General features: G+C 46.7%; 8 protein-coding genes across 8 annotated transcripts; 3 read left to right on the top strand and 5 right to left on the bottom strand.

Moving 5' to 3' along the window:
* Positions 1-2170: 2170 nt before the first annotated feature.
* FPRO_15741 (uncharacterized protein) lies at positions 2171-3340 on the top strand (the record flags this gene model as incomplete). The annotated part of the gene is made up of 2 exons (XM_031219907.1): positions 2171-2231; positions 2292-3340. 2 exons carry the CDS (start codon positions 2171-2173, stop codon positions 3338-3340), a joined length of 1110 nt encoding a protein of 369 aa, XP_031085618.1.
* A 221-nt stretch (positions 3341-3561) lies between these two features.
* Positions 3562-4778, bottom strand: FPRO_15740 (putative rAsp f 9 allergen; the record flags this gene model as incomplete). The annotated part of the gene is made up of 2 exons (XM_031219908.1): positions 3562-4631; positions 4685-4778. 2 exons carry the CDS (start codon positions 4776-4778, stop codon positions 3562-3564), a joined length of 1164 nt encoding a protein of 387 aa, XP_031085619.1.
* Positions 4779-6017: 1239 nt separating this feature from the next.
* On the bottom strand, positions 6018-6941 carry FPRO_15739 (uncharacterized protein; the record flags this gene model as incomplete). Its single annotated transcript, XM_031219909.1, has 1 exon — positions 6018-6941. The coding sequence occupies one exon, from the start codon at positions 6939-6941 to the stop codon at positions 6018-6020; it is 924 nt and encodes a 307-aa protein (XP_031085620.1).
* A 357-nt stretch (positions 6942-7298) lies between these two features.
* FPRO_15738 (uncharacterized protein) lies at positions 7299-8486 on the bottom strand (the record flags this gene model as incomplete). The annotated part of the gene is made up of 1 exon (XM_031219910.1): positions 7299-8486. The coding sequence occupies one exon, from the start codon at positions 8484-8486 to the stop codon at positions 7299-7301; it is 1188 nt and encodes a 395-aa protein (XP_031085621.1).
* Positions 8487-9606: 1120 nt separating this feature from the next.
* Positions 9607-11040, top strand: FPRO_15737 (related to protein MCH2 (monocarboxylate permease homolog); the record flags this gene model as incomplete). The annotated part of the gene is made up of 2 exons (XM_031219911.1): positions 9607-10815; positions 10873-11040. The coding sequence occupies 2 exons, from the start codon at positions 9607-9609 to the stop codon at positions 11038-11040; spliced, it is 1377 nt and encodes a 458-aa protein (XP_031085622.1).
* A 4277-nt stretch (positions 11041-15317) lies between these two features.
* On the top strand, positions 15318-16671 carry FPRO_15736 (uncharacterized protein; the record flags this gene model as incomplete). Its single annotated transcript, XM_031219912.1, has 4 exons — positions 15318-15436; positions 15488-15621; positions 15677-16570; positions 16616-16671. 4 exons carry the CDS (start codon positions 15318-15320, stop codon positions 16669-16671), a joined length of 1203 nt encoding a protein of 400 aa, XP_031085623.1.
* A 62-nt stretch (positions 16672-16733) lies between these two features.
* Positions 16734-19075, bottom strand: FPRO_15735 (uncharacterized protein; the record flags this gene model as incomplete). Its single annotated transcript, XM_031219913.1, has 4 exons — positions 16734-17370; positions 17416-17891; positions 17939-18117; positions 18172-19075. 4 exons carry the CDS (start codon positions 19073-19075, stop codon positions 16734-16736), a joined length of 2196 nt encoding a protein of 731 aa, XP_031085624.1.
* A 484-nt stretch (positions 19076-19559) lies between these two features.
* FPRO_15734 (uncharacterized protein) lies at positions 19560-20701 on the bottom strand (the record flags this gene model as incomplete). The annotated part of the gene is made up of 5 exons (XM_031219914.1): positions 19560-19570; positions 19665-19797; positions 19852-19886; positions 19937-20010; positions 20058-20701. The coding sequence occupies 5 exons, from the start codon at positions 20699-20701 to the stop codon at positions 19560-19562; spliced, it is 897 nt and encodes a 298-aa protein (XP_031085625.1).
* Between the last annotated feature and the right edge of the window lie 518 nt (positions 20702-21219).

Raw genomic sequence — 21219 nt, forward strand, 5'->3', positions numbered from 1 at the left:
ATAGAGTTTACTAGCCGCTCCAGTTAAGTCAGATATTCGTATAGCTGTTATATCGTATATAGTTGTAAATAAATACCTCAGAGGCGTTGTAACACACAAGCCAGGAGGATTTTAGTGACGATGGTCTGTCCTCTGACCTAACCTACGCTTGGGCCTCCTCAGCCAATTTCTCCGTCTTGATAGCAGAGCACCTACTTCATATATGCTTCTAATACCAGCCAGCTGCCATAACAGGAAACGCCTTGCAAATCTACCATTACTACTAGTTACCTAGTCAACAAGGAGCCCTGCGTTGGGTTTCGCATTCCCTCGATACCAGCGATATGGGCCGTGCTCAACCTTGTTTGTTCATGGATGCAGCTTGACTAGAAAGAAGGACAGAACAGAAGCTAGGATCTCGGCAGAAGCGGAACGTATCCTATTAGCTCCCTAAATAAGTTTGGCCTGCCACTTAAAGTCTTTCTGTTTCATGGCCAACCAACAAGACTAGTTTAACAAACCGGTTTTTGCTTTTCAAGCCGCTCCAAGCTAACCATTGTCGGCAGTTGAGAAGTTATGTTGAGTGTTGTGAGGTTTAATAACGCAAAACAGGATATACCTGTTGGCCAACGGGTAGTGAATATTCGTACTCCGTATCTTGAGTCAGCCTTGAGGCAATTTAATACGAGGGGCTATCCTTATCTCTATAGCCAGTGCACGGCCAACCCGCAAGTACAGGCCGCAAGGGCTCCAAACGTGAAGTGATATACTTATCTAAGTGGCTAATCCATTGAGATCAACAGAACTAGGTCTAATTTGACCTATCTTAATACCCTCTTTTTTAATGAGAATATACAATTATAAGTCTTAGATCTCTTCACAAATACCTATTTCATGGCCGAATTTAACATTTTCAGCCCTTGAGGCCTCTAGCTAGCTCACCTTGCCCAGAGCCCTAGATACAGGTTAACTCTCTGCATCTTTCGTTTACCTGGTCTCGGCCCGTGGTAGCGCTTGCATGCACAGACTGGTCCCAACCTTCCTGACTCCAGGCATCAAAAGTGGCAATGATGTGCCGGCCGCGCCCTGTCATCCCGCGGCACAGATAGCTTCCCGTTTCTTGACGTTTAAATCCCTCTCTGCTTGGTTTCTCTGGCAGAGGGCATCGGCGCACTACAGCATGTAACATGGAGTAAGAATATACTAAAAACTCACTATTAGAATATTCTTTACTAGATATATCAGTAAGATAGTAGTAAGTTTATTAATTTACTTATATTATAAAAACGATTTTATTAAAGTATCTTCTTTTTTAAAATTCTTTAATAAATTTTATTTAATTTACTTTTTAATTATTAAAAACTTTATATCTTATAATAAGTGTTTCTTTTTACTCTATTTTTAACATTTACAAAAGCTAAGACCTAAATAATAATAAAACTACAGACTCTTTATAGAGACTTGCTTGGTTTAGATATAGCCTAAGAATGTTTTATACTATCTATCGGTCTTAAAATACATATAGAAAAGGTAAGCCTAAAGTTCAGGCCTGGAAAATCAGCCTATTAGTAATAAATCTTTTACAAGCTGGTGCAGGCCTGATGTTGACGAAGACGCCTGCTACACTCTTGAGACAGAGCTGCACCGTAACAGGTCAGATCAGTACATATCCGCTTCTTAGATATGGCTAATGACTGCGACATAGAGTGCCGAAGCTAGCTAGGCCGTCTTTAGAACACCTAAGCATTTCTGGGCTGATCCAGCTATCCCATGAGAAGGTAAATCTAATAGACTGTGCGATGCAGGAGCACATGTTTACGACGCGATAGATGTACCAGCTGTCCAAGCATTACGCTACAAGCCAATAATTGAAGCCTTGCCAAAATGCGGAGCGCTTCCGTTACTACCGCCGGCTTGATTCCGAACCTAGGCTTGTCATTCGCGGGGTGTCATTAACTTTCGGTCCTCTCACGCTAAGTGTCTTAGTATCGTCAAAACAAAACCTATGCCATGCCGAGGTCTGGGTTCTAGGGCCCCAATACCCCGTAGAGAGTTCCTCGGTATAATCACCGGGGTGACATAAATACAGACCCTATTCCTCGAACCCGTTGAATTTGCAACTTAGAACCTGGGCTAGAAGAGTCCTCAACGTCGCCTTGGTCAATCTGCGTATCCCATCTTGTCATAAGCCATGACTCTTCCATTCTCAAAGTGGGAGAAGCTCAAGCTAGCTCTGCGTCTATCATATGCTGGTATATCAATGACCGTGTTTCAGTCATAGTGCAAGTTACTGACACATATGTTCCTGAAAGCTCCCCTCACTCTCACTTATATATTACGATCTATCCTTATTACAAGGCGCAGAGGTCTCCCATCACGCTTATTCATCGTTTGCGCCGTTCTAAAAGTAGCTCTCGGGTTCTCGCCTCGGCAGCTTCAATACTTGTCTTTACCAACTCACGAGACATACAGAAAATGGATACAACAGCAAATTAAGGAAGCGAAGAAGCTCGAGCAGAAACACGTCGCAAGACTTGTATATGATCGAGAGGTTCTAGAGGATGGGAAGTCGTCGCTGCTTTGGATAGGCAATCGGAAGCAGGCAAAGAAGGTTGTCCTGTTCTTTCATGGCGGTGGCTATGCGGCCCCAATAACAACGGGACATTTGGACTGGTGCTGGCGAGCATTTGTCCTTGCAGGAATTGAAAAGGGTGTTGAGGTCGCAGTGGCTGTTCTTGAATACACCTTGATTCCTGAAGCGAGATACCCAGTGCAACTTCGTCAAGCAGCCAGCGGACTGGCTCATCTTCTACAAAAGGGTATTCCACCTCAGGACATTATAATTGGAGGAGATTCTGCCGGCGGACAACTGACAGCCCAGTTACTCTGTCACCTCCTTCAACCCCAACCAACAATCCCAGAGATCACACTAGTCAAGCCTCTCGCTGGTGCGTTTCTGGTTTCTCCATGGGTAGCACAGTCCACCGGCGATGCTTCATACAGAGAGAATTCAGCAATCGATATGCTTCCAGTACATGGTATCGTAGCATTTACTAAGGAACTGCTAGGACCTGAAGCCGAACCCGCCATCTCAGCATTTCCACTGGATAGGGATAAGTCCAGTTTGGCCGGAATGACATCTGTCTTAAGCCGGATGTACGTCACTGCTGGAGCACATGAGATCTTTCGGGACCAGGTGGTTGCTTTCAAGGATAGAGTACAGCTTTTGAACCCCGACCTCAAGTTGCAGTTTCAGTACTATAAGAATTGTGCGCATGACTTTATAGTAATCGAGAAAGAAGATGGAGAGTGTACTCAGGATATGAAGCAGTGGATGGTTGATTTACTGGATACGGAGTAGGGTTATGCTTAGCTTATGTAACCAAAATATGGTGTCCATCTCACATTCGCTACAAGCAGACATGGCATCATCAAAGCCAAATGGAACGAGCATTCACGTTCTGCAAATGGGTCATTATTATTCGTCAAAAGAGCAATGTAGAGTCAAAGTATGTATTTCGACAAGACTTATCCAAGCCAAATCAACAGCTTCGCCACTCTGTATACAATAAAGCTTCAGATTTACATCATGAGCATAGCAGCAAAAGTCGATCCAAGGGCAAACCACATCTTGGGCCAGTTTCCAGCAGCGCTGTTTGTTGAACCATCGGTAGTCGAAGGCGTAGCTGCAGCACTGCTCTCGGACGAAGTTGCACCGGCACTGGTTGTCTCTGCGTTGTTGTTCTTGAAGTCGGCGCTCTCAGTCTCGCTAGAGTCATCGGACGATGCTGTTGTTGAGGACTCGGAGTCAGTCTCCGTGGCAGTCTTGGTAGTGAAAGTTGACTCAGAAGAAGTCTTGGAAGAGGCCTTGGATGAGGTCTTTGAGGCGGCTTCGGAAGCAGTGGATGAGGAGTCATCATCGTCACTGCCACTGTCCTTCTCATCAAACTCGATGCTCTTGTATGAGCCTGTCTCATCGCTGTAAGTGTAGCTCTCAGCAGGGTTGAGGTTCTCAATCGCAATCTTCTGAACAGTCATGGTGTAAGGACCCGCACTGTAATCAGTCTCTCCGCCAGCCCATTCGATAGTTCCCTCAGCATTGTCAGGATCGCCACCAGCCCAGATGCCCAGCTTGACGCGCATGGGAGTCTGAGGGTAGTTCTCTCCTCCAAGGGCATCAGCATACTTGAGCGTGCGGACAGCGACGCCATTGATGTACCACTCGCAAGAATCCTTGGTCCAGTGAATGGTATAATTGTGGAACTCCTCTTGGGCCGCGGTGACTGCGAAAGTGGCGCTTCGGGTATCAGCTGCGTCGTTTCCTTTGCCATAGTAGTTGGTCTGAACGTCTGTGTCCTTTCCTCCCAGCCACTCCCAGTCAACCTCGTCGAGAACATCAGAAAGAAGCACGACAGACGAGACGATACCAGTTCCGGGCGCAGCCTTCAGGTGAACCTCCATGCGGCCAAAGAACATGTACCACTTGCTCTGAATGGTAGGCGAGTCGCCCTGCTTAGCGACAGTGAACTCGGCACCATCAGAAGTATACTTGACAGTGCCATGGCCAGTTCCCTCCCAATTGTCGTCATCAGCACCCTTCGTGAAGTCGACCGAGTATGAAGAAGAAGCAAGACCTTTGTTGGGATCGCATGCTGGGCTATAATCAGTGCATGTTAAGAAAACAAAGCGGATACTCCTCACGTACTCTTCTTCATAGGGTTGCACTCGCTGTAGGTCTGAGCAGCAGCTGAAGCAAAAAGACCCGCAAGGGCGATCTTAGACCACGCGGAGAAATACATCGTGGAGAAAGTAAGAAAAAATCGGATTAATATTAGTAAATGAAAAAACGAGTGAAAGTCGAAGCAGGTCACAACAAAAGAACGAGTGACTTTATAAAACGAATGCGACGTTGGCCTACTACGAGAAAAACGAAAAATAAAAGATGCGCAAGCAAACTTTAGGTAAGTGGGAGAGAATGGTAGGCTGTGGTGGGTATATAAAAAGCGACAGTGTTATCTTGCTGCGCCTGGCAAACTTTTTTTCTTTGGGGCACTTTCAGCTAACCCTGGATGTTGGCTGGAACCCAGTTTCTGTCACTGATAAGGCAATCGAAAGGGGGGGGAGATGAAGATTGACCCGGTAATACTGGGTACCGTTGCGTAACGCAATCCTTGCTGGTGGAGAACGGGTGTTCTGACGCGTAATTACCCGGTGGGTAAGTCGTCACTGTCTATGGGGAACACTTCAGCTGGTTCTGAAGATCGGATGAGCTGGGCCGTGTTATCGGCATGTCTAAAACGTAGCTGAGAATATTCAATGGAATCGAGACGCATCATTGACTTTTCTGCCCTGACGATCACAGTGGACTCGGTTTATTTTAGCCAGGCACACGAAGAATCCTCCTGTCAGCTCGTAAAGAAGGTTCGTTTCGGGTAGAATTGCAGCCTTGAGTAAGGGGTGAGCATGGGTGATGATCTCGCGAGGTGGTTCTTTTATTGCAACACGATAAATACCACTTTGAAGCTTTTTGCAACTGTTGTATTGAGACGTAGCCTTGTTGAAGTAGTGCGAGATTTACGTAGCACAGATCGAAGTGCGACACATGGCTTCGGGTACATTCGATCAATGTCCGAGAGCCCGAGACTTGGTGTGCCCTTGCAGTAAAAATAGCAGGCGCGCTAACCTAATCTTGTCAGGGCCGCTGAGTCAGTTAGTGTAGGGTAATGTTCTAGAAATCACCATGAGAAAACAAGATCAAATTCACAAGCCATAAGATAAAGAATATCATAATAGAGATCTTATCTATTCTTTTATACTCATTCGATGTTACTTATATATAATGCGATGTCGAATATCTGTAATCATCATACGGTCCTGATGCTGGGCACCAAATTGTCCAATCTTCACTTATGTGTCCATTTAGGAAATATAACACGTTGTGAACTTGCATTAGCGTATCGTAACCACGGGAGTTTTCTCATTGAAAGATGAAAAAGATCATCATTTTGATAAGGAAAAATTAATTCTAGTCTCTATTACTATTTATGCAAAGCAGTACTGAGCCACAAGCCCAGCTCAACTCCAACACGCGCTCCCTGATCAATCATACTCAAATGGCCAGCCTTATCGATAACGATAACCTCCCTGGCCTTCAACGCGTCCCCCAATCTGTGCGCGACCTCCACCGGGAGCCACTTATCATCAGCTCCCCAGATGATCTTGATTGGCACCTTCGGCCCAATCTCTCCATATCTCGCCTCCACTTCCTTCGTGGATCTGGAGTTGGCTTGGCACAGTTCACGAATGAAGCCTCGCTTTCCGCCTTCTCGCAGCCAAGGCTCTTTGAGCATCTGCATTGTCCCTTTTGGTAACTCGTAGTATGCTGCGTCGCTGATGTAGCTCTCTAGTATGCCTTCAAAAGCTGTGTCGGGGAGTTGTTCGAATAGCTGGGGATTTTCGGCGATGACTTTGAAGAGAGGTTGGCCGAATGGGCCGATTGCGACAACGTCGATGAGACACAGGCTTGCATATGGCAAGTCGTGGAGGAGATAGCCTCGTAAACTGACGAGACCGGCATTATCGTGGGCGACGATGTGAGCCTTCTCATGAGTCCAATCTGCCTGCCAGGACTTGAAGAGCGCCGCAAACACTTCTGCTTGTCGCGCGAGGTTACTGTCATACTCTTCAATTGCATTTGAGCTGGCCTTTGTCGGATCTAATTTCTTCTCTGCAGGCGTGTCGCCGAAACCAGGCCTATCGAAGAGATACACGTGAAACTGACGCGACAGTGAGAGGGCGAAAGGTACCCAGACGCGAGATGACCACGGGGTTCCATGAATGAAAATGAGAGGAGGAGATTTGGGATCACCTAATGAGCCCCATTTCACATCATAACTGTGCGTTGAGGTTTTGTAGTGAAAGCTTTGAGTTAAAGCTGTAGGGTCGTTTGGCGATGAGGTCATCATGAGATAAGAGGCAAGTCTGAGTGTTGAAGTGTCTATGTGAAGAGCAACGTGATGTGGATTGAATGAACTTGAAAGCAAAAGTGAAGAAGATTTGGTACGAATTGACACGCTTTATTTATAGATAGAAAGTGGCTAATTTGATGCAGAATATGATGACATTTGAGTGAAATGGAGGGCGAGATAAGTGAGATGACGCACCCGCGCCTTTATTTTGACGACTCACCAAAACACAGAAGCCTGCGTCGAGAAATTCCAAGAAGAACACCTTAGCAAAGTGAAGCGAGAATGAGATGAAATGATCTTGGTAAGACTTTCAGGCTTGTATATAATGATGGCTAGTTTTATTTGTTATTTTTAGTATGTCTTCTCAGCTTCTGCCTCCAGCCGCAGCTCAGCAAACGGCGACGTCTTGGAGAAGTAACGTTTCGTGCCCTGAAGTTGCCAGAACCAACACCCTGCGCCAAACAACTCCATGTCCGCGACGTATGTTCTTAGACCAGTGTTCTCTCCACTATCATCATCGCGCTCGGCTTTAATCTCAGTCCGAATGCGCTTGACCTCCTGCGCATGTGTCTGTGACATTTCCGCGACTCGTCGTGCAGCCTCATATAAGCTAATATTCTGCGTATGTACAAGCACGGCAATCAGATTATTTATATCCTCCAAAAACGTCTCTTTCTCATATGAGAAAATCTCATTCAGCAATGAGCCAATCTTTTCGCAATGCTGCTGCATCTGACGGATTCGCGGCATGGCATTGTGCTCTCCTGAGAGAAAAGTACCCATTGCCATCTCGACGAAGAGAACGGTATAGATCATTCCAGAATTCCGCAGTTTATGGTCTGCGTATTCTTCGACAGTCATGTTCTTGGCTTCGCTGTAGATCAGGGCATGAGACTTGCCAAAGTCGCTCATGGCAGCACAAAACTTGCCAAGCCAGACCTTAAAGCGCTCCTCATTGATTTGTCGGCCGCGGATATGCATGCGCGTCGAAAGCTCGTAGATAGCCCCCAACAGAAACGGATCTGTATTCAAGTCCGAAATTATTTCGTGGCACTCTTCATATGCGTTGGGATTCTCTATTATACGTGCCGCACACACGATCCCGTCTGCAAGCCGTTTTGGAGTGTCGCGCAGCTTCTGGAGATCTCTGGCCAAAAGCTGTCCCGACGCAGTCGCCTGGATAGCCTTGAGAATAGCAGCACTATCAAAGATGTCGTCATTGACAAATTGAAGCGTCATGAACCCCGTGGCAAGAAAAATTCCTTCATCGTCGGCGTTTGGGTAGAGATAGGAGCACATGGACGCTGTCTCGTTGACGATTCCCTTGATGAGCTTCTCAGCGCCCAATTGCTCAAGGTGCGGGTACAACCATTGCCGAACTTGCTCAATGACCCAGTCTGCTCTTGCATGCACTTTGTGCTGGGATGGGGGATTGTACAATTGCGTCAAAGGAATCAGAGCTTGGGAACTATTAGCCGAGAGGCTTATAAGCCCGCCATGCTCCTGATGCTTCCTCGAGGTTAGACTCTCGATTGCCATGTTGGATGGACTTCAAGAAGGGCAGTATCTGGAGTAATCGAGGCTGTTTGGAGAGTTGAGAAGTCTAGCCGGATCGTCTTGATGGAAGAATAAGCTGGTCTATTTATGCAACGCTAAAGAGGGGGCTATGAGACATCAATCTAAGACACCCAGATAACCGATTTGCTGTTGCAAAGCATTTAATCATGTAATGAAAAGGTAACAGTCTGTCATGAATGCCTAGATGTATTATCAGCCTGTATCAAAATGATTAAAGCCCCTTTGAACTCCCCAATATTTCACATAATTTCAAGCTTTGAATCTTTGATACACTCTTTGATCCGGCGTCAAGTGTGACAAGCAGATTCACCGGCAGTATGGGATGAATTAGCTTTCCGCCACATGACACGTGGAGGCATTTATGCCCCCTGATAAGGGCGACGAGGCCAATAGGTCGATCTTACAGTGAGAGGTCGCCCTTCCGTATAGGCAGTTCCTCTGCGGCACGGGATGAGATGTCGCTTGACACCTACTTGTGAACGCTACAGTACCCTTTGTGGCACAAAGCATATGTGGCGGGGATGATTGCATTCACCGTAGTGCTGTCAGCAGGCGCAGAGAATCCAATATATAAAGATGAAGAAATAATAAAAAAGTAAACAAATTCCAGAATGAAATGGCTCTGCTAATAGATTCCTGGCTCATTCAAGGCAGCAGAAAAGCATTGTGAAGCAGAAGGGCGAGATACACAGATGAGCCAATTAACGAAAGACCACGCGCCCTTATTTTGACGCCTCATTCCGATGTTTACATCAAGCACCTGAAGTTGCAGCTTAGTACTCGCGCTCACTCTCTTTAGCTAGACATACGGGAAACTGTATAACAAGAAAAAGAGAATGAATTTTTGATATCTAATGAACGGGAAAAACGGTAAGAATTGAAGCTCTTTCTGCAGTCTTGGCAATTCTGGGCGCGATTGATGATGTAACCCGCGCCCTTCAGTTGACACTAAGGATAAATATCCTCCTAGCCACCAAAGTCCATCTCCTCCTAAATCTCTTCACACATCCTCAGGTCACAAAAAAAGACGCATGGTGCCACAGTTTCGCTCAAATCTGAAGTACCCGGCTGCGACAACATCATGTCGACCACTACAGCCGTTCAGCTCGAAGCCTACGGCAACGGCACAACCTACGAACCCTCCATCTCATCAACTCTCCGTCCAACAAGAGCCGGTCTTGTAGAGAATGCCTCTCCGAGCAGTCCAGAATCTGATGACCCAGCACTTGAAGCTTCCCGCATCGCTGATAGCACCGTCCCTGATGGCGGCTACGGCTGGGTCGTGATCGGTGCCTGTGCCGTCGTCGCATGGTGGGTCATCGGACTCAGCTACGTCTGGGGCGTGTATCAAAACGCCCTCGTTGAGCGAAACGTCGGATCTCCTCTAGCTTTATCTTTCTGCGGTTCGTTATCGCCTGCGTTGATGGCGACTGTAGGGGTCATCGTGTCGAGAATGCTGCGAACGTTTGGGACACGTAAACTCAGCAGCGTGGGGATCATCCTCATGGCACTTTCGCTCATTGGCGCGAGCTTCGTCACGGATCATCTTGTGGGATTGATCTTTCTTCCTGGTATTCCTCTTGGTCTCGGTATGGCTGGCTGCTTTATGTCGTTCTCTCTCGCTCCGGCGCAGTACTTCTCGAAGAAGAGGGGTCTGGCCAATGGTATCGTCTATGCAGGCGGTGGCTTTGGAGGTGCGATTATGAGTATTGCGACCAATTCTCTCATTGAGAAGCACAGTGTTGAATGGGCTTTTCGCATCACCGGCATCCTCATCGCTGTTTCGGGACTCCCAGCTGCGCTTCTGATCAAAGAGAGGGTCCCTTTGGCCAAGACCGGAATCGTCGACTGGAGACTCTTTCGACAGCTAAACTTTGCTATCCTCTTCTTTGCCGCGGGCATCGGCATCTTCCCTCTTTTAGTCCCACCTTATTTCCTCCCCCTCTACTCTCGATCTATGGGTCTCAGTACAAACACTGGTGCTGGACTTGTTGCAGGCTTCAGTTTCGCATCCGCTGTTGGCCGAATCATGAGTGGATATCTCTGTGATAAGTTTGGGCCGCTAAATACCCTTTCAGCCTTCTTTCTTGGAAATGCACTCACTATGATTGCCCTCTGGCCTGCTTCAACGACTCTCGCACCATTGGCTGTCTTTGCAGTGCTCAATGGTTTGATGAACGGTGGATTCTTTTCTTCCATGCCAACTGTTGTCGGCAACGTCTTCGGGTCTGCTAGAGTGTCAACAGCCATGGGCATGGTGATTGTTGGCTGGGTTGCTGGCTACCTCTTTGTAAGTTCATTCACTACTCATCTGCCTCTCTAGAGAAGACTAACGTGATATGTGCAGGGATCTCCTATCGCTGGCTTCCTTCTTCAAGCACATGGAGGTGCAGATGAGGGGCTGGGTGCATATCGGCCTGCCATGTTCTACGCTGGCTCCATGTCAGCGATCGCTACTGTTCTGACTGTTATCCTACGGTTAAGGATCAACAAGAAATTAATGGCCAAGGTCTAGCCAGTCACTCAGATAATAGTTGGATAGAACCAAGAACATAGACGGAGGAGAAGGTCCTAGGGCTCACTGCGACGGTAGGTAACTTGAGATGTAGTTAGATATTAAGTAGATAAAAGTACACTACGTATGCAACATATGGTGTTTCTCCACCCCGAAAGGAAAACATAGCTTGGCCGTCTACATCAGCAGATGTTGAAATCCTACTACTTGTTTCAACCTATTTCTTGTCTTTCTTGTTGGCAATACAAATTGGGCATCGGTCATTCGCCCTGTACTCCACTGAAGTTGGGTAATGAACCCCGGTACAGGTACCATTGTTTTTATAGCCCTCACACATTACTGTAGCCGCAAAGGTTGTGTTGAGAACGTAAAAACAGACGCTGCATTTGTACACGTCTCTTTTGGTGGTGCACATCTCGATTGAGAGATATTATATCTGGCGGTGAGATGTGGCTTAGTTCAGGCTATGTTAGTACTGAAAAGATTTATGGTACTCGAAGGAAAGAGCAAGGCCTTCGAAACTCTATCGACTAATATATAGTCTCTGTGTGGCAGTGAAAAGTTGAGGGACGTATCGTCGACCATGGGTTTCAGAGACGTGCATTTCCGGAATACTTCGACATGTTCATTTTTATATCGTGGTTTCTATTGTTTAAATGTTCGACTTGTCATTGACAGTGTAACAATGTCATTACAGCTCTGAGGACATAGACAACTCATCATTTTCTTATTATCAGCTCCTGTTCAGTCAGTTGCTGCATCTGAATAGCTATCTACCAGCGTCTTGCTGACCCATTCAGCTCCATGTCTCACCCAATTACGAGGCAACTAACCACCCAAATTAGCTATCAGGTTTACGGAAAATGCATTTATCTTCCTTCTTCCGTTCTATACAAGGACTACATTCATGAAACCTGTCAGCTGTCAATTCATGTTTTATCCCAAGACAAGCAGCACGTCCTTTCTCTTGATATCTCTGGCATGGTTGAAGAGTGTGCATTGTTCTCGTAATTTCGTCACCGCATGTTTTGCAGATAACCACTGTGCCTGGAATGATACACATCCTGGAGGTGAATTTTGAGCTTGTGAATTTTGAGCTTGAGGTTGACAATAGCCTGGATAAAGGGATGTTGGGGAATGATGGTGCGGGAAAGTGGAGGCTCTGGGCGGGATCCTTTTAATTTGTAGCCCGGTCGTCGTATTGTTTTTGTGATGGTGAACATATGAGGCAATGGTTTCTGCACACTTGTGAGTTGTACTTCTCGACCATGTTCTAACCTCACCGCGCTTAAGTATCATCGATTCAACGCAATGAACGGGACTTATAAGAGTGTTATTTGGATTTGGTAGGCCTGACATACCCGACAGTTGATGCTTATATCCGCGCCTCACACGATTCAACACAAATAGCGGCATAAGGCCTCTTACATTGCCATCTGTAAATGAAAGTTATGATAGTCGGCATGGGTTATATGCTCCATATCTACAACATCGGAAATAGTCTTCAGCAGAGTAGTAATGGTCAATTACGCAACTCGACAGTAACAGTCATCCTGATATCGTTCGAGATATGTGTTTATGTACTAGCTAAAACCTAGCATATAGTATCCTGCATATTGGCTTAATCCACCGACGTGTCTTCTTTTACTTAGTATCCTTCTTGGCCTTTTTTATGCACCCAGGGCAGGATCTCTCATTCTCCGGCTTCTTATGGTATCGATATCTCTCCATTTTACAGCCTTTACCCTCTGTAACTTCCTTGCAAGGTATAGGTACATCATGAGCCTGATTGATCACACACTGGCAAATTCTGCACTCTCTAACTGTAATATGAGTTGTGCACATTCTTGCTGTTAAAAGGACTGCTTAATAGAGTATATAGTAGTGTAAGTATTGGGTTACTTTAGAATGGTAATGAAGGAGAATGATACGAGAGAAATGCTAGGCCTCTAGTTCTGTTTAAATACTTATACCATCCCACACATAAATCTGTCAGCCTGTGGGAGCAGTGCTTCATGAAGAACAATGTACCTTGAATTATGTTAAACTATCTATACCTTGTCACAGATACTCTTGAATAAAATTAATTAAAAGCAAATAGCTGTCTTATGATTCACTGCAAGCGTTACATAGCTGGCCATATGAAGTTCCGCGACGGAGGCGAGCTTCAACACTGAGCACACATGCCACACAAAAAGCAAAGCAAATAACCCCCATCGCCACAATCCCCGCTATTGTTGCTGGGAGGTGTGCAGCGACTGCAATGCCTCTTGCTACGCCACACATGCTTTTCTGGCCAATTCCCTCGACGGCAAAACGATCCAGTCTGGTGCATCTCGTCGCAGCCTCCAGTTACGGTGATTGTCTCTTTCAACATCTTTCGGCATGCCTTGCATTTCTCGATTTTGACTTTACCGGTGCACATTCTCGCTGCCAGGGGGGTTGTTCAGTGATGTTGTTCAGTAGTGTGAGTGCCACAGTGCTTGAAAGGTAGTTTAGAGAGAATGAGGTGGCTATGATGTTCGGTCTGTAGTCTTCCTTAAGTACAGATGTAACCACATCGGCGACTACGGTGAATACCTGTCTTGGCAAAGAGGACTCGTATCATTTGGGCCTGAATCAGTCATTGTTCGCGAAGATGAACAAGGCAAGCATGCAATTGAGGAGATAATATCCTGCCATTCACCGCAAGGAACATGGCGCCGATCGCAGGTCCAGAGATCTGTGAGCCGTCTCAAGCTCCCTGGTGAATAAGTGCAGCTTATGAAGTGTTGTTTGTGTTGATTGCTAAGGGAAAGGCCACGTGGGTCACGCAGACCTTTGTGCAGCTATTCATAAGTCGACAAGACCTGGAATTATGTATCTTTAAGTTGTATAACTGGAAATACCTGATTTAGAAATTTCCACGTTCTAAGTCCTCTAAATCTGTCAAGGCGCTTAATCCAGACTGTGATACGCCACGTTATCATTGATAATATAAGTTCATCATACGATCATGTAGCTGCAGCCCTTGAGCTTCAATTTCCTGTCTGGCCTAAGCTATCATCTGACGCCAAAGCTTCACCCTACTGGTCCTGGCCATCATGCCTCAAGCTGCTCTTGCAGCAATGGGCTTAGGTGTTGTGCAATCTGGGCAGGCATCTGTATCCTTCTCCGAAATGTCCTTTATGTCTGGCGACGTGCTGCTGCACTTCTTCTTCTTTAGATAGCCTTCGCAGTGCTGGATCGAGGTCTCGTCCTCAAGGATATATGCGCACTTTTTGCACTTGACGGTTCGTTTTGTCTTTTGACACATGTTGAAAGAAGATCTGTAGGTCAGCTAGTGTTAAAAAAGTTGCTATCGAAACTTGGTTGCTGGGTTTCGTCGTTTTGGAGCACTTAAAGTTCAAGACTTACTATAATTGCTTGAATTTATACTTGGGTTGTTTTATGAATGTGTGTTGAAGAATGGCACAACGGAAGTGACTGAAGTTGATGGGCAGACGAGTCGTCTAATGTGTTCGTTTGGAGGGGCTGAAAAGCTGGTGAAAAGAAGTGGTGTTGTTCTTGCTGAGTTGTGTGAAAGATTGGTAGTCTGAACCTCCCATCTCTCTGTCCAATGCTCGTGTTTATATCTACACTAGAGTTTGCTGCATGCACATTCAGAGGGCCAAGGGGGCTGATTTATGACTTCTGAATGGCCTGTAAATCTGCCCTGGGGATAGTGATGCTTTGTTCATAGCGAGAGTGATAGCTACTCAGCACAGATCATCAGACATCGAACAGCTTCCACTGATTGACTGTGTGACCAATGTCTCACTGTCGTTAGGTTGTGGCTAATTCCATCAATGAGGCGATGGGCGACTCAGCGAGGATATATCTGAATGCCCCCATTCACTTGACCTCAGCTCCTTTCTACGTGCGAAATAAAGGTGCGTGACAATCCATATCTTGTACCGAAATCTCTCACATTATCGCTGATGTCCGAGCTTCATTAAACGAGCAGCCAAAGGGCTTGCGTCCTTACCGCTTCCCGTAGCATGTTTCTTCACTAAACAACTGTATTTATATCTCATAGTCTCGATTGACGCTAGCTGCTGCTGTTATCTCACCTTCCTATTTTGCTTGCATTATCCTCTCCGAATAATTGCATCATAATTACCGGGGGCCGAGATAGTCTACCCCGCTCCGTCTTATCTCCTCAAGCTTCAATCTGACCTCAAACTCGTTTGATCCAGTGCATCTCGACCTGATCACAATTGTACTCTAAAGTCAAGTACTATCGCACCAATTTAAAGATGTCCCAATCACAGCTTGACATTAAAGCGCTTCGGGCAAAGTTCCCAGCTCTTCAGCAGGACCAAATCTTCCTCGACAATGCTGGTGGAAGTCAGATTCTGGGTGCTGCAGCCGACTCGTGCGTTCTACTATTGACTTGGGAGTCTTTTTGCTCTGACTGTTGTTACAGAATACGAGATTACCTCATCACCTCGAATGTGCAGATGGGCGCCTCATATGGCGTAGGCAAGCTCTCAGCAATAAAGGTGAACAATGGCTACGAAGCGGCTGCACGATACATCAATGCACTTCCCGATGAAATCGGTAATTGAAATCTTTGCAAGATTGTCACAGGATACTCGACTTACGGAGAAAATAGTGTACGGCGCTTCTTCAACCCAATTGCTTCGCAACCTCGCCCTGGGCCTCACCTTTGCTCAAGGCGACGAGATCATCGTATCAACCCTCGACCATGAGGCAAACATCGCCCCATGGCTGGACCTAGCTGAGCGACAAGGACTCATCGTCAAGTGGTGGACTCCAGAAGGCCAAGGCAACAATCCCAAACTGACAGTCGAGAGCCTCAAGCCGCTCTTATCCGACAGGACGAGATTCCTTGCCTTGACTCATTGCACCAACCTGCTTGGATCAATCCACGACGTCAAGACCATCGCTGCAACTGCTCACGAATACACGAATGTTTTAGTCTGTGTGGATGGAGTAGCTTACGCACCTCACCGACCCATCGACGTCAAGGATCTGGACGTTGACTTCTACTGCCTTTCATGGTACAAAGTCTTTGGCCCTCACATCGCAATGCTCTACGGCAATCGTGAAGCTCAGAAACAGATCCGTCCACTGGGCCACTACTTCAACCCCGCTGAAAGTCTGTCCGACAAGGCTGGCTTCTCAGCTGGAAGCTACGAGCTGATAGCGAGTATATCCGTCGTGGTAGACCATCTTCTTGCCGAGAGCTGGGATAAGAGTATCCAGCAAGAGACGGAAATCCAAAAACTACTCCTCGACTACTTGAACGAACGAGATGACGCAAAGATTTACGGAGAACCGGGTTCGGATCCCGACAAGCGTTTACCTATTGTTAGCTTCACTATTGACGGATGGAACTCTCGAAGTGTCGTAGCAGCTATCGAAGCCAACTCGAATCTCGGTCTGAAACATGGCCACTTTTACTCTCATCGTTTGGTAAAGGAGGTTCTTGATCTTGACACAACTGATGGTGTCGTTCGCGTGAGCATGGCACATTATAACACCCGTAAGTCCTAGTGGAACGCAATATCGCACTACTAACTATTGGTAGGCGAGGAGATTCAGACTGTTATAGATACCTTACAGAACATCATTGTTAAGCGATAAAGGCGACTGGGGAGGATACGATGAACAAAGATACACGGCATATGCTATATAATATCTTTTGCTCAAGTGTTTTTTGAGCTTCTAGAGCCAGGATCTCTTGTCCATGTTGAGATGTCCCATCCAAAAGGCACAGAACCACTTAGATAGCCCTCAGTCTCCGCTGCATAGTTGTGGCTGCCCCCAAGACTCTCATCAGGGGGGAATAACCCAGTCGGGATCTCATCTTCAGCCATATTGAACGGCGAGGCTAGGTGATGAGCGAAATCGATATCCGCGCCGACAGATGCTTTGGAAATAGTAGGATACGGTATGCTGGCCTCTGATTCCCCGTTGAGAAGTGCCAGAGGATGGCACAGTAACTCTCGGAGCTCATGTATCAAGTGATGAAGTTTGCTGTTGCCGCTCGACTCAATGAACAAGTATGAGTCATCATCAAATGATCCATCTCCGTATGAACCAGAATCCTCTAGTGTCTCTGCTTGAAATCCTGGTAATTGTTCTTGTATAGTGTCTTGATATTTTGCCAGCCGAGCGTGGAAGCTACGTGCGATTCTATCTCGAGTGGCACATAGAGCAAGAATCTCGATACACGGGCGTGAAAGCACAATGTCCTGCTGTCTAAATGCGGCTGCACCGCCCACGAGGAAGCTTTTGATAGCAGTGAAATTCAGCATCAGGAAGGTAACGTAGCATTGATAACTAATAATGCGTTAGCTTGGTCCAAGATATAGGATGGCCTCTTACATAGTTAACCAACAGTTCTTCACCACAGCTTTCTCCTCGTGAATCAGCCCTAGAAGTCGAGCTGAGTTGCGAGCAGCATGAACGCCCTCAAAAACGGCAGCCATGGCCTCTGGATCCCATATGTAAACCGCTATGTCCTCCTGAGTGGCGACCAGCGCCCTGGCCTTAAGAATAAAAGCGGACATGTAAAAGAGATGCATATAAAAGGTGACCCGGCGTTGATCAGGAGAGATCTGCGGAGTGTGCATCAACGTCTCGAGACGCAGGCATGGTGGCAAACTAGATCGCCATATGTCTAGATCTTGGTGCATTTGCCTTAGGATAGCAGGAGATAATACTCTAAAACATGCCACGGTTCGTAGGACATTGGCTTTGAGGATTGTGATTTGTGCCATTTTCTCCTGGAGTATCCCGATGACAGCATCCTCTCCTGCAGAGACCACGACTCCAGTGTTGTCCATCTGCTGTCTTGTTTCCTGAACAAATCAGCAGCAAATAGCACAGTCTGCGTGAGTTAACTTACGTGGATGCATCGGGAGACTTCTGGGCTGGGGATATGTCCGAGAGTGGCTGTTAACCAGCTTCGCACTGTGATAAGTGCTGTGAAAGTCTTGACATAGCCCTTAAAGTCCTGTTCCGAAAGAGTATGTGGCCGCTTCCTGACACAGAGTCCACTCGAGGAGCCCAGAAGAATACCCCAGTCTATTGGCAAGGTTGATTAGTAACGAGGTCTTTGACAGAACATGGTAGACTTGCCTATATAAGATATTGCCAATGAGGACTTGGCGATGACATTGTATATCCCCAAACAGCAACATATCCTCATCGCACGCAGAGGAGCCTTCTCCACAGCATAATCGAGAAATAGTCGAGCTTTCTGATAGAACGGCGTACAGATCGATGCGCTGCCATTGGGTAAAGTCTGTCGATCATACTGAAAGCCCACGGCACAGATTGCCAGCAGCTCGCCATACGCAATCTTTCTGCTGAGGACCTGATTGGGTTTCCCCTCCTGGCTCTTGAGAAAGGTGTCGGTGATGGAGTCTGTTTCCTCCCTCGTGTAAATAGGGTACATGGTGCCTAAACACGAGAAGTAACAGTTGACTCCATCTCGCATAGCTTGGATGGTCGCATCCGAAGTCTCAGTAGAGAGAAGCTCGTTCTCAAAGAGTAAATTGCAGTCGTAGACCTGCTGACTCCATGCTAGCCTCGCACTCGCTGGGTCTCTAGAAGTTGAGACAGAAGTACTGCCCTCGTTCTTGACAAACTCAAGTGCTGCTTCGATGCCGAAGCCATTGCGTATCCGCTCAAAGAAGTTGTTGGCTTCATTCGCGGGCCGGTCCTGGAGGTACCGATACAGCGCCGTGAACGACTCGACATTCTCCTGCAGAGCCTGCTGCCGCCTTATGAGGATCTCGTTTCTGTTGCCCTGGAGTGTGTACTCGCAGCTCCGGCCTTTTGACATGCAGGGCCCGCAATCAGGGCGATCTCCGTCGCATTTTATCTTTTTTTTCTTGCAGGGCTGGCAGGCTGAGATGACCTTTGTTTTCCGCGGGATTCCCAAGTCGCTGGTGGATCTTGGTGCTGATGGGTTGACAAGCGTTGATGTTGGACGGGGTAGGATTGATCTGTGGGCTATTGAGGGTGAAGAAGGTTCCATTGTTGCCTTGTCCGTTGGGGAAGACGGATTTGGTCAGCACTGATGCTTTTTTAGAGAGGTTGGTGAGCTGTTGAGTAGCGCCACATTGATGCACAGGCGAGGCCAAGGTTGCCACTTCCGGTCTATGTCTTATCTTATCTTATCAATGATAAAGGCCTTATCTTATCACCACTGTGTAGCCTCACATCGTTATAAGCAGCCCTTTCTGTCCACACTGTGAGCTATTTGCTATAAAGTAAAAGCTATAGCAATATTATAAATAAAGTATTCCATCAGGCTATTATTCTTACACTTACTACTGCATGTTATAGTAATAGTTATTCGTCTCTAATTTAACCTCTATCTAAAGTCTCTCCCAGTCATCTTAATAATGCCATTTCTTATTACTTGTAAATAACTCGATAGAATTAATCCATTTACTGAGATAACTGGTCAGTAAACTATGCTCAGGACTCATGAATTAATTGAACTGCCTCTCTAATATCTAAAAGGGCCCTATCATCTGTCAGTCGACACAGTAAACTACTACTTGAGGTTTGCTCATCTTACCGTGACCCTGCCCAGTGCACCCTCCCGTTTAAGCTCTTACACATAGCCTGGCTACTAGCATCATCCGGCGCCACATCTGCTGCGGCAAAGTTATCGCCGCTGAATGCCCTCGTCTTAGTGCGGAGGAGCTCAGAGCTTACCGCCTTTGCAAGCCCTCTACGGCGGAAGGGCTCCTACTGGCTATAAGTCTCGTGTATATTGTCACTGGTATAAAAGTCTTAACCTACCTCGCAGTGGACGCTACATAATGAGCCATCCACAGCTTATCTGGTCAGAACAAGGTGATTCCTACAGCAGATTTGCTCTACTTACCCAAGAACGCCCGAGCCACAGGCGTACCGTCCTTCAGCTTGATAAACAGGCTTGGCAGTGTCAACAGGATCTTCCTACTCCCTATCAGTAACGTAGATGATCTGACATTGCGGTTGCTTACACGCTGCGTGGCATGCTTGTCCGAGCCTTTACCGGCTCGCAGTCCCGAACCGTGCCTGACCCCCAAACCATATCCGATGGTAGCTCAAGCTCATGAGGAAGCGGGAGCTCGTCGATGCGGAAGATGAACTTGCCATACTCGTACGTGGGAGTCGGACCGAAGCGCAACCCGCTGGCCAGAGCTCCTTCGCGCACAGCGTTGTTGAGCGAGCCGATGAAGATGTGGTCAGAGTGCGCGAGAGGTTGAATAGGATAGACCCTTGCCTGGTGCCTGGCCTCGTTGAGTACAGCTATAATCTGCAGCCGGCAGAGGGCGTCTTCGTCGGGAGACAGACTAGGAGAGGCTGGTATTGCGCCATAAGAGTCCTCGAAAGTCGAATAGAGCCACATGTTAGTCTCGAGACCAAGGGAGGGATCTAAGTAGGTGGCTGTGAAGTGTCGAATCGTGTTGCTGGCGCTTCGTTCTTGGAGAGGCACGTCTGATGCGACAATGATTCGCACAGAGTCCGTCTTACCTGTAGGGAAGGTCGTGAAATGTAGACGACGGAGAAGTGTGATGCATTGGGGAAGCCTGGCCTCGAGCAGTCGAGGGAGATTTGCTGGGACGTCTGTGAAGACTTGGACATAGTGGCGGTTGGACGACATAATGGTGATACTGATCGATAGGTAGACAGATAAGTAGGTAGATAGACATACCCTTTTTCTAGAAGTAAAGCCTGTTACGAGATGTATAAATAGTGATCTGAGGTCCTTAAAAACACTCTTCCGCCCTATCAACCATCTACATAGCGTCCAGTATATGAGTGCGGTCATCGATTAGTGGATACTAAGACTGGGGCATCTACTGACGCGCACGTTTCTTGGGAAGAATTGTAGATCAACTATAGAGTATCCAGTTAGCTTTATAAATGTCCTCTAAAGCTGTATATTTTTCGACATAAGGGTGCACTCACTTATCTCTTAGGTGAGGCTTGCTTTTCATTCTCATACTTCTTATTGACTCTTCATACTGTGATGCTTACATGCATAAGGCTAAACCGGACAATATACTAAATGCATCACACTTAGCTACTAATAAGTAAGACTTATTAGGATGTAAGATTTATAGATACAGTAAGGTATAATAATAAATAATAATTTAAAATATAAATCCTTTATTATTT

Source organism: Fusarium proliferatum (genome assembly GCF_900067095.1).
Source record: "Fusarium proliferatum ET1 genome assembly, contig: FPRO_scaffold009, whole genome shotgun sequence".
NCBI lineage: Eukaryota > Fungi > Ascomycota > Sordariomycetes > Hypocreales > Nectriaceae > Fusarium > Fusarium proliferatum.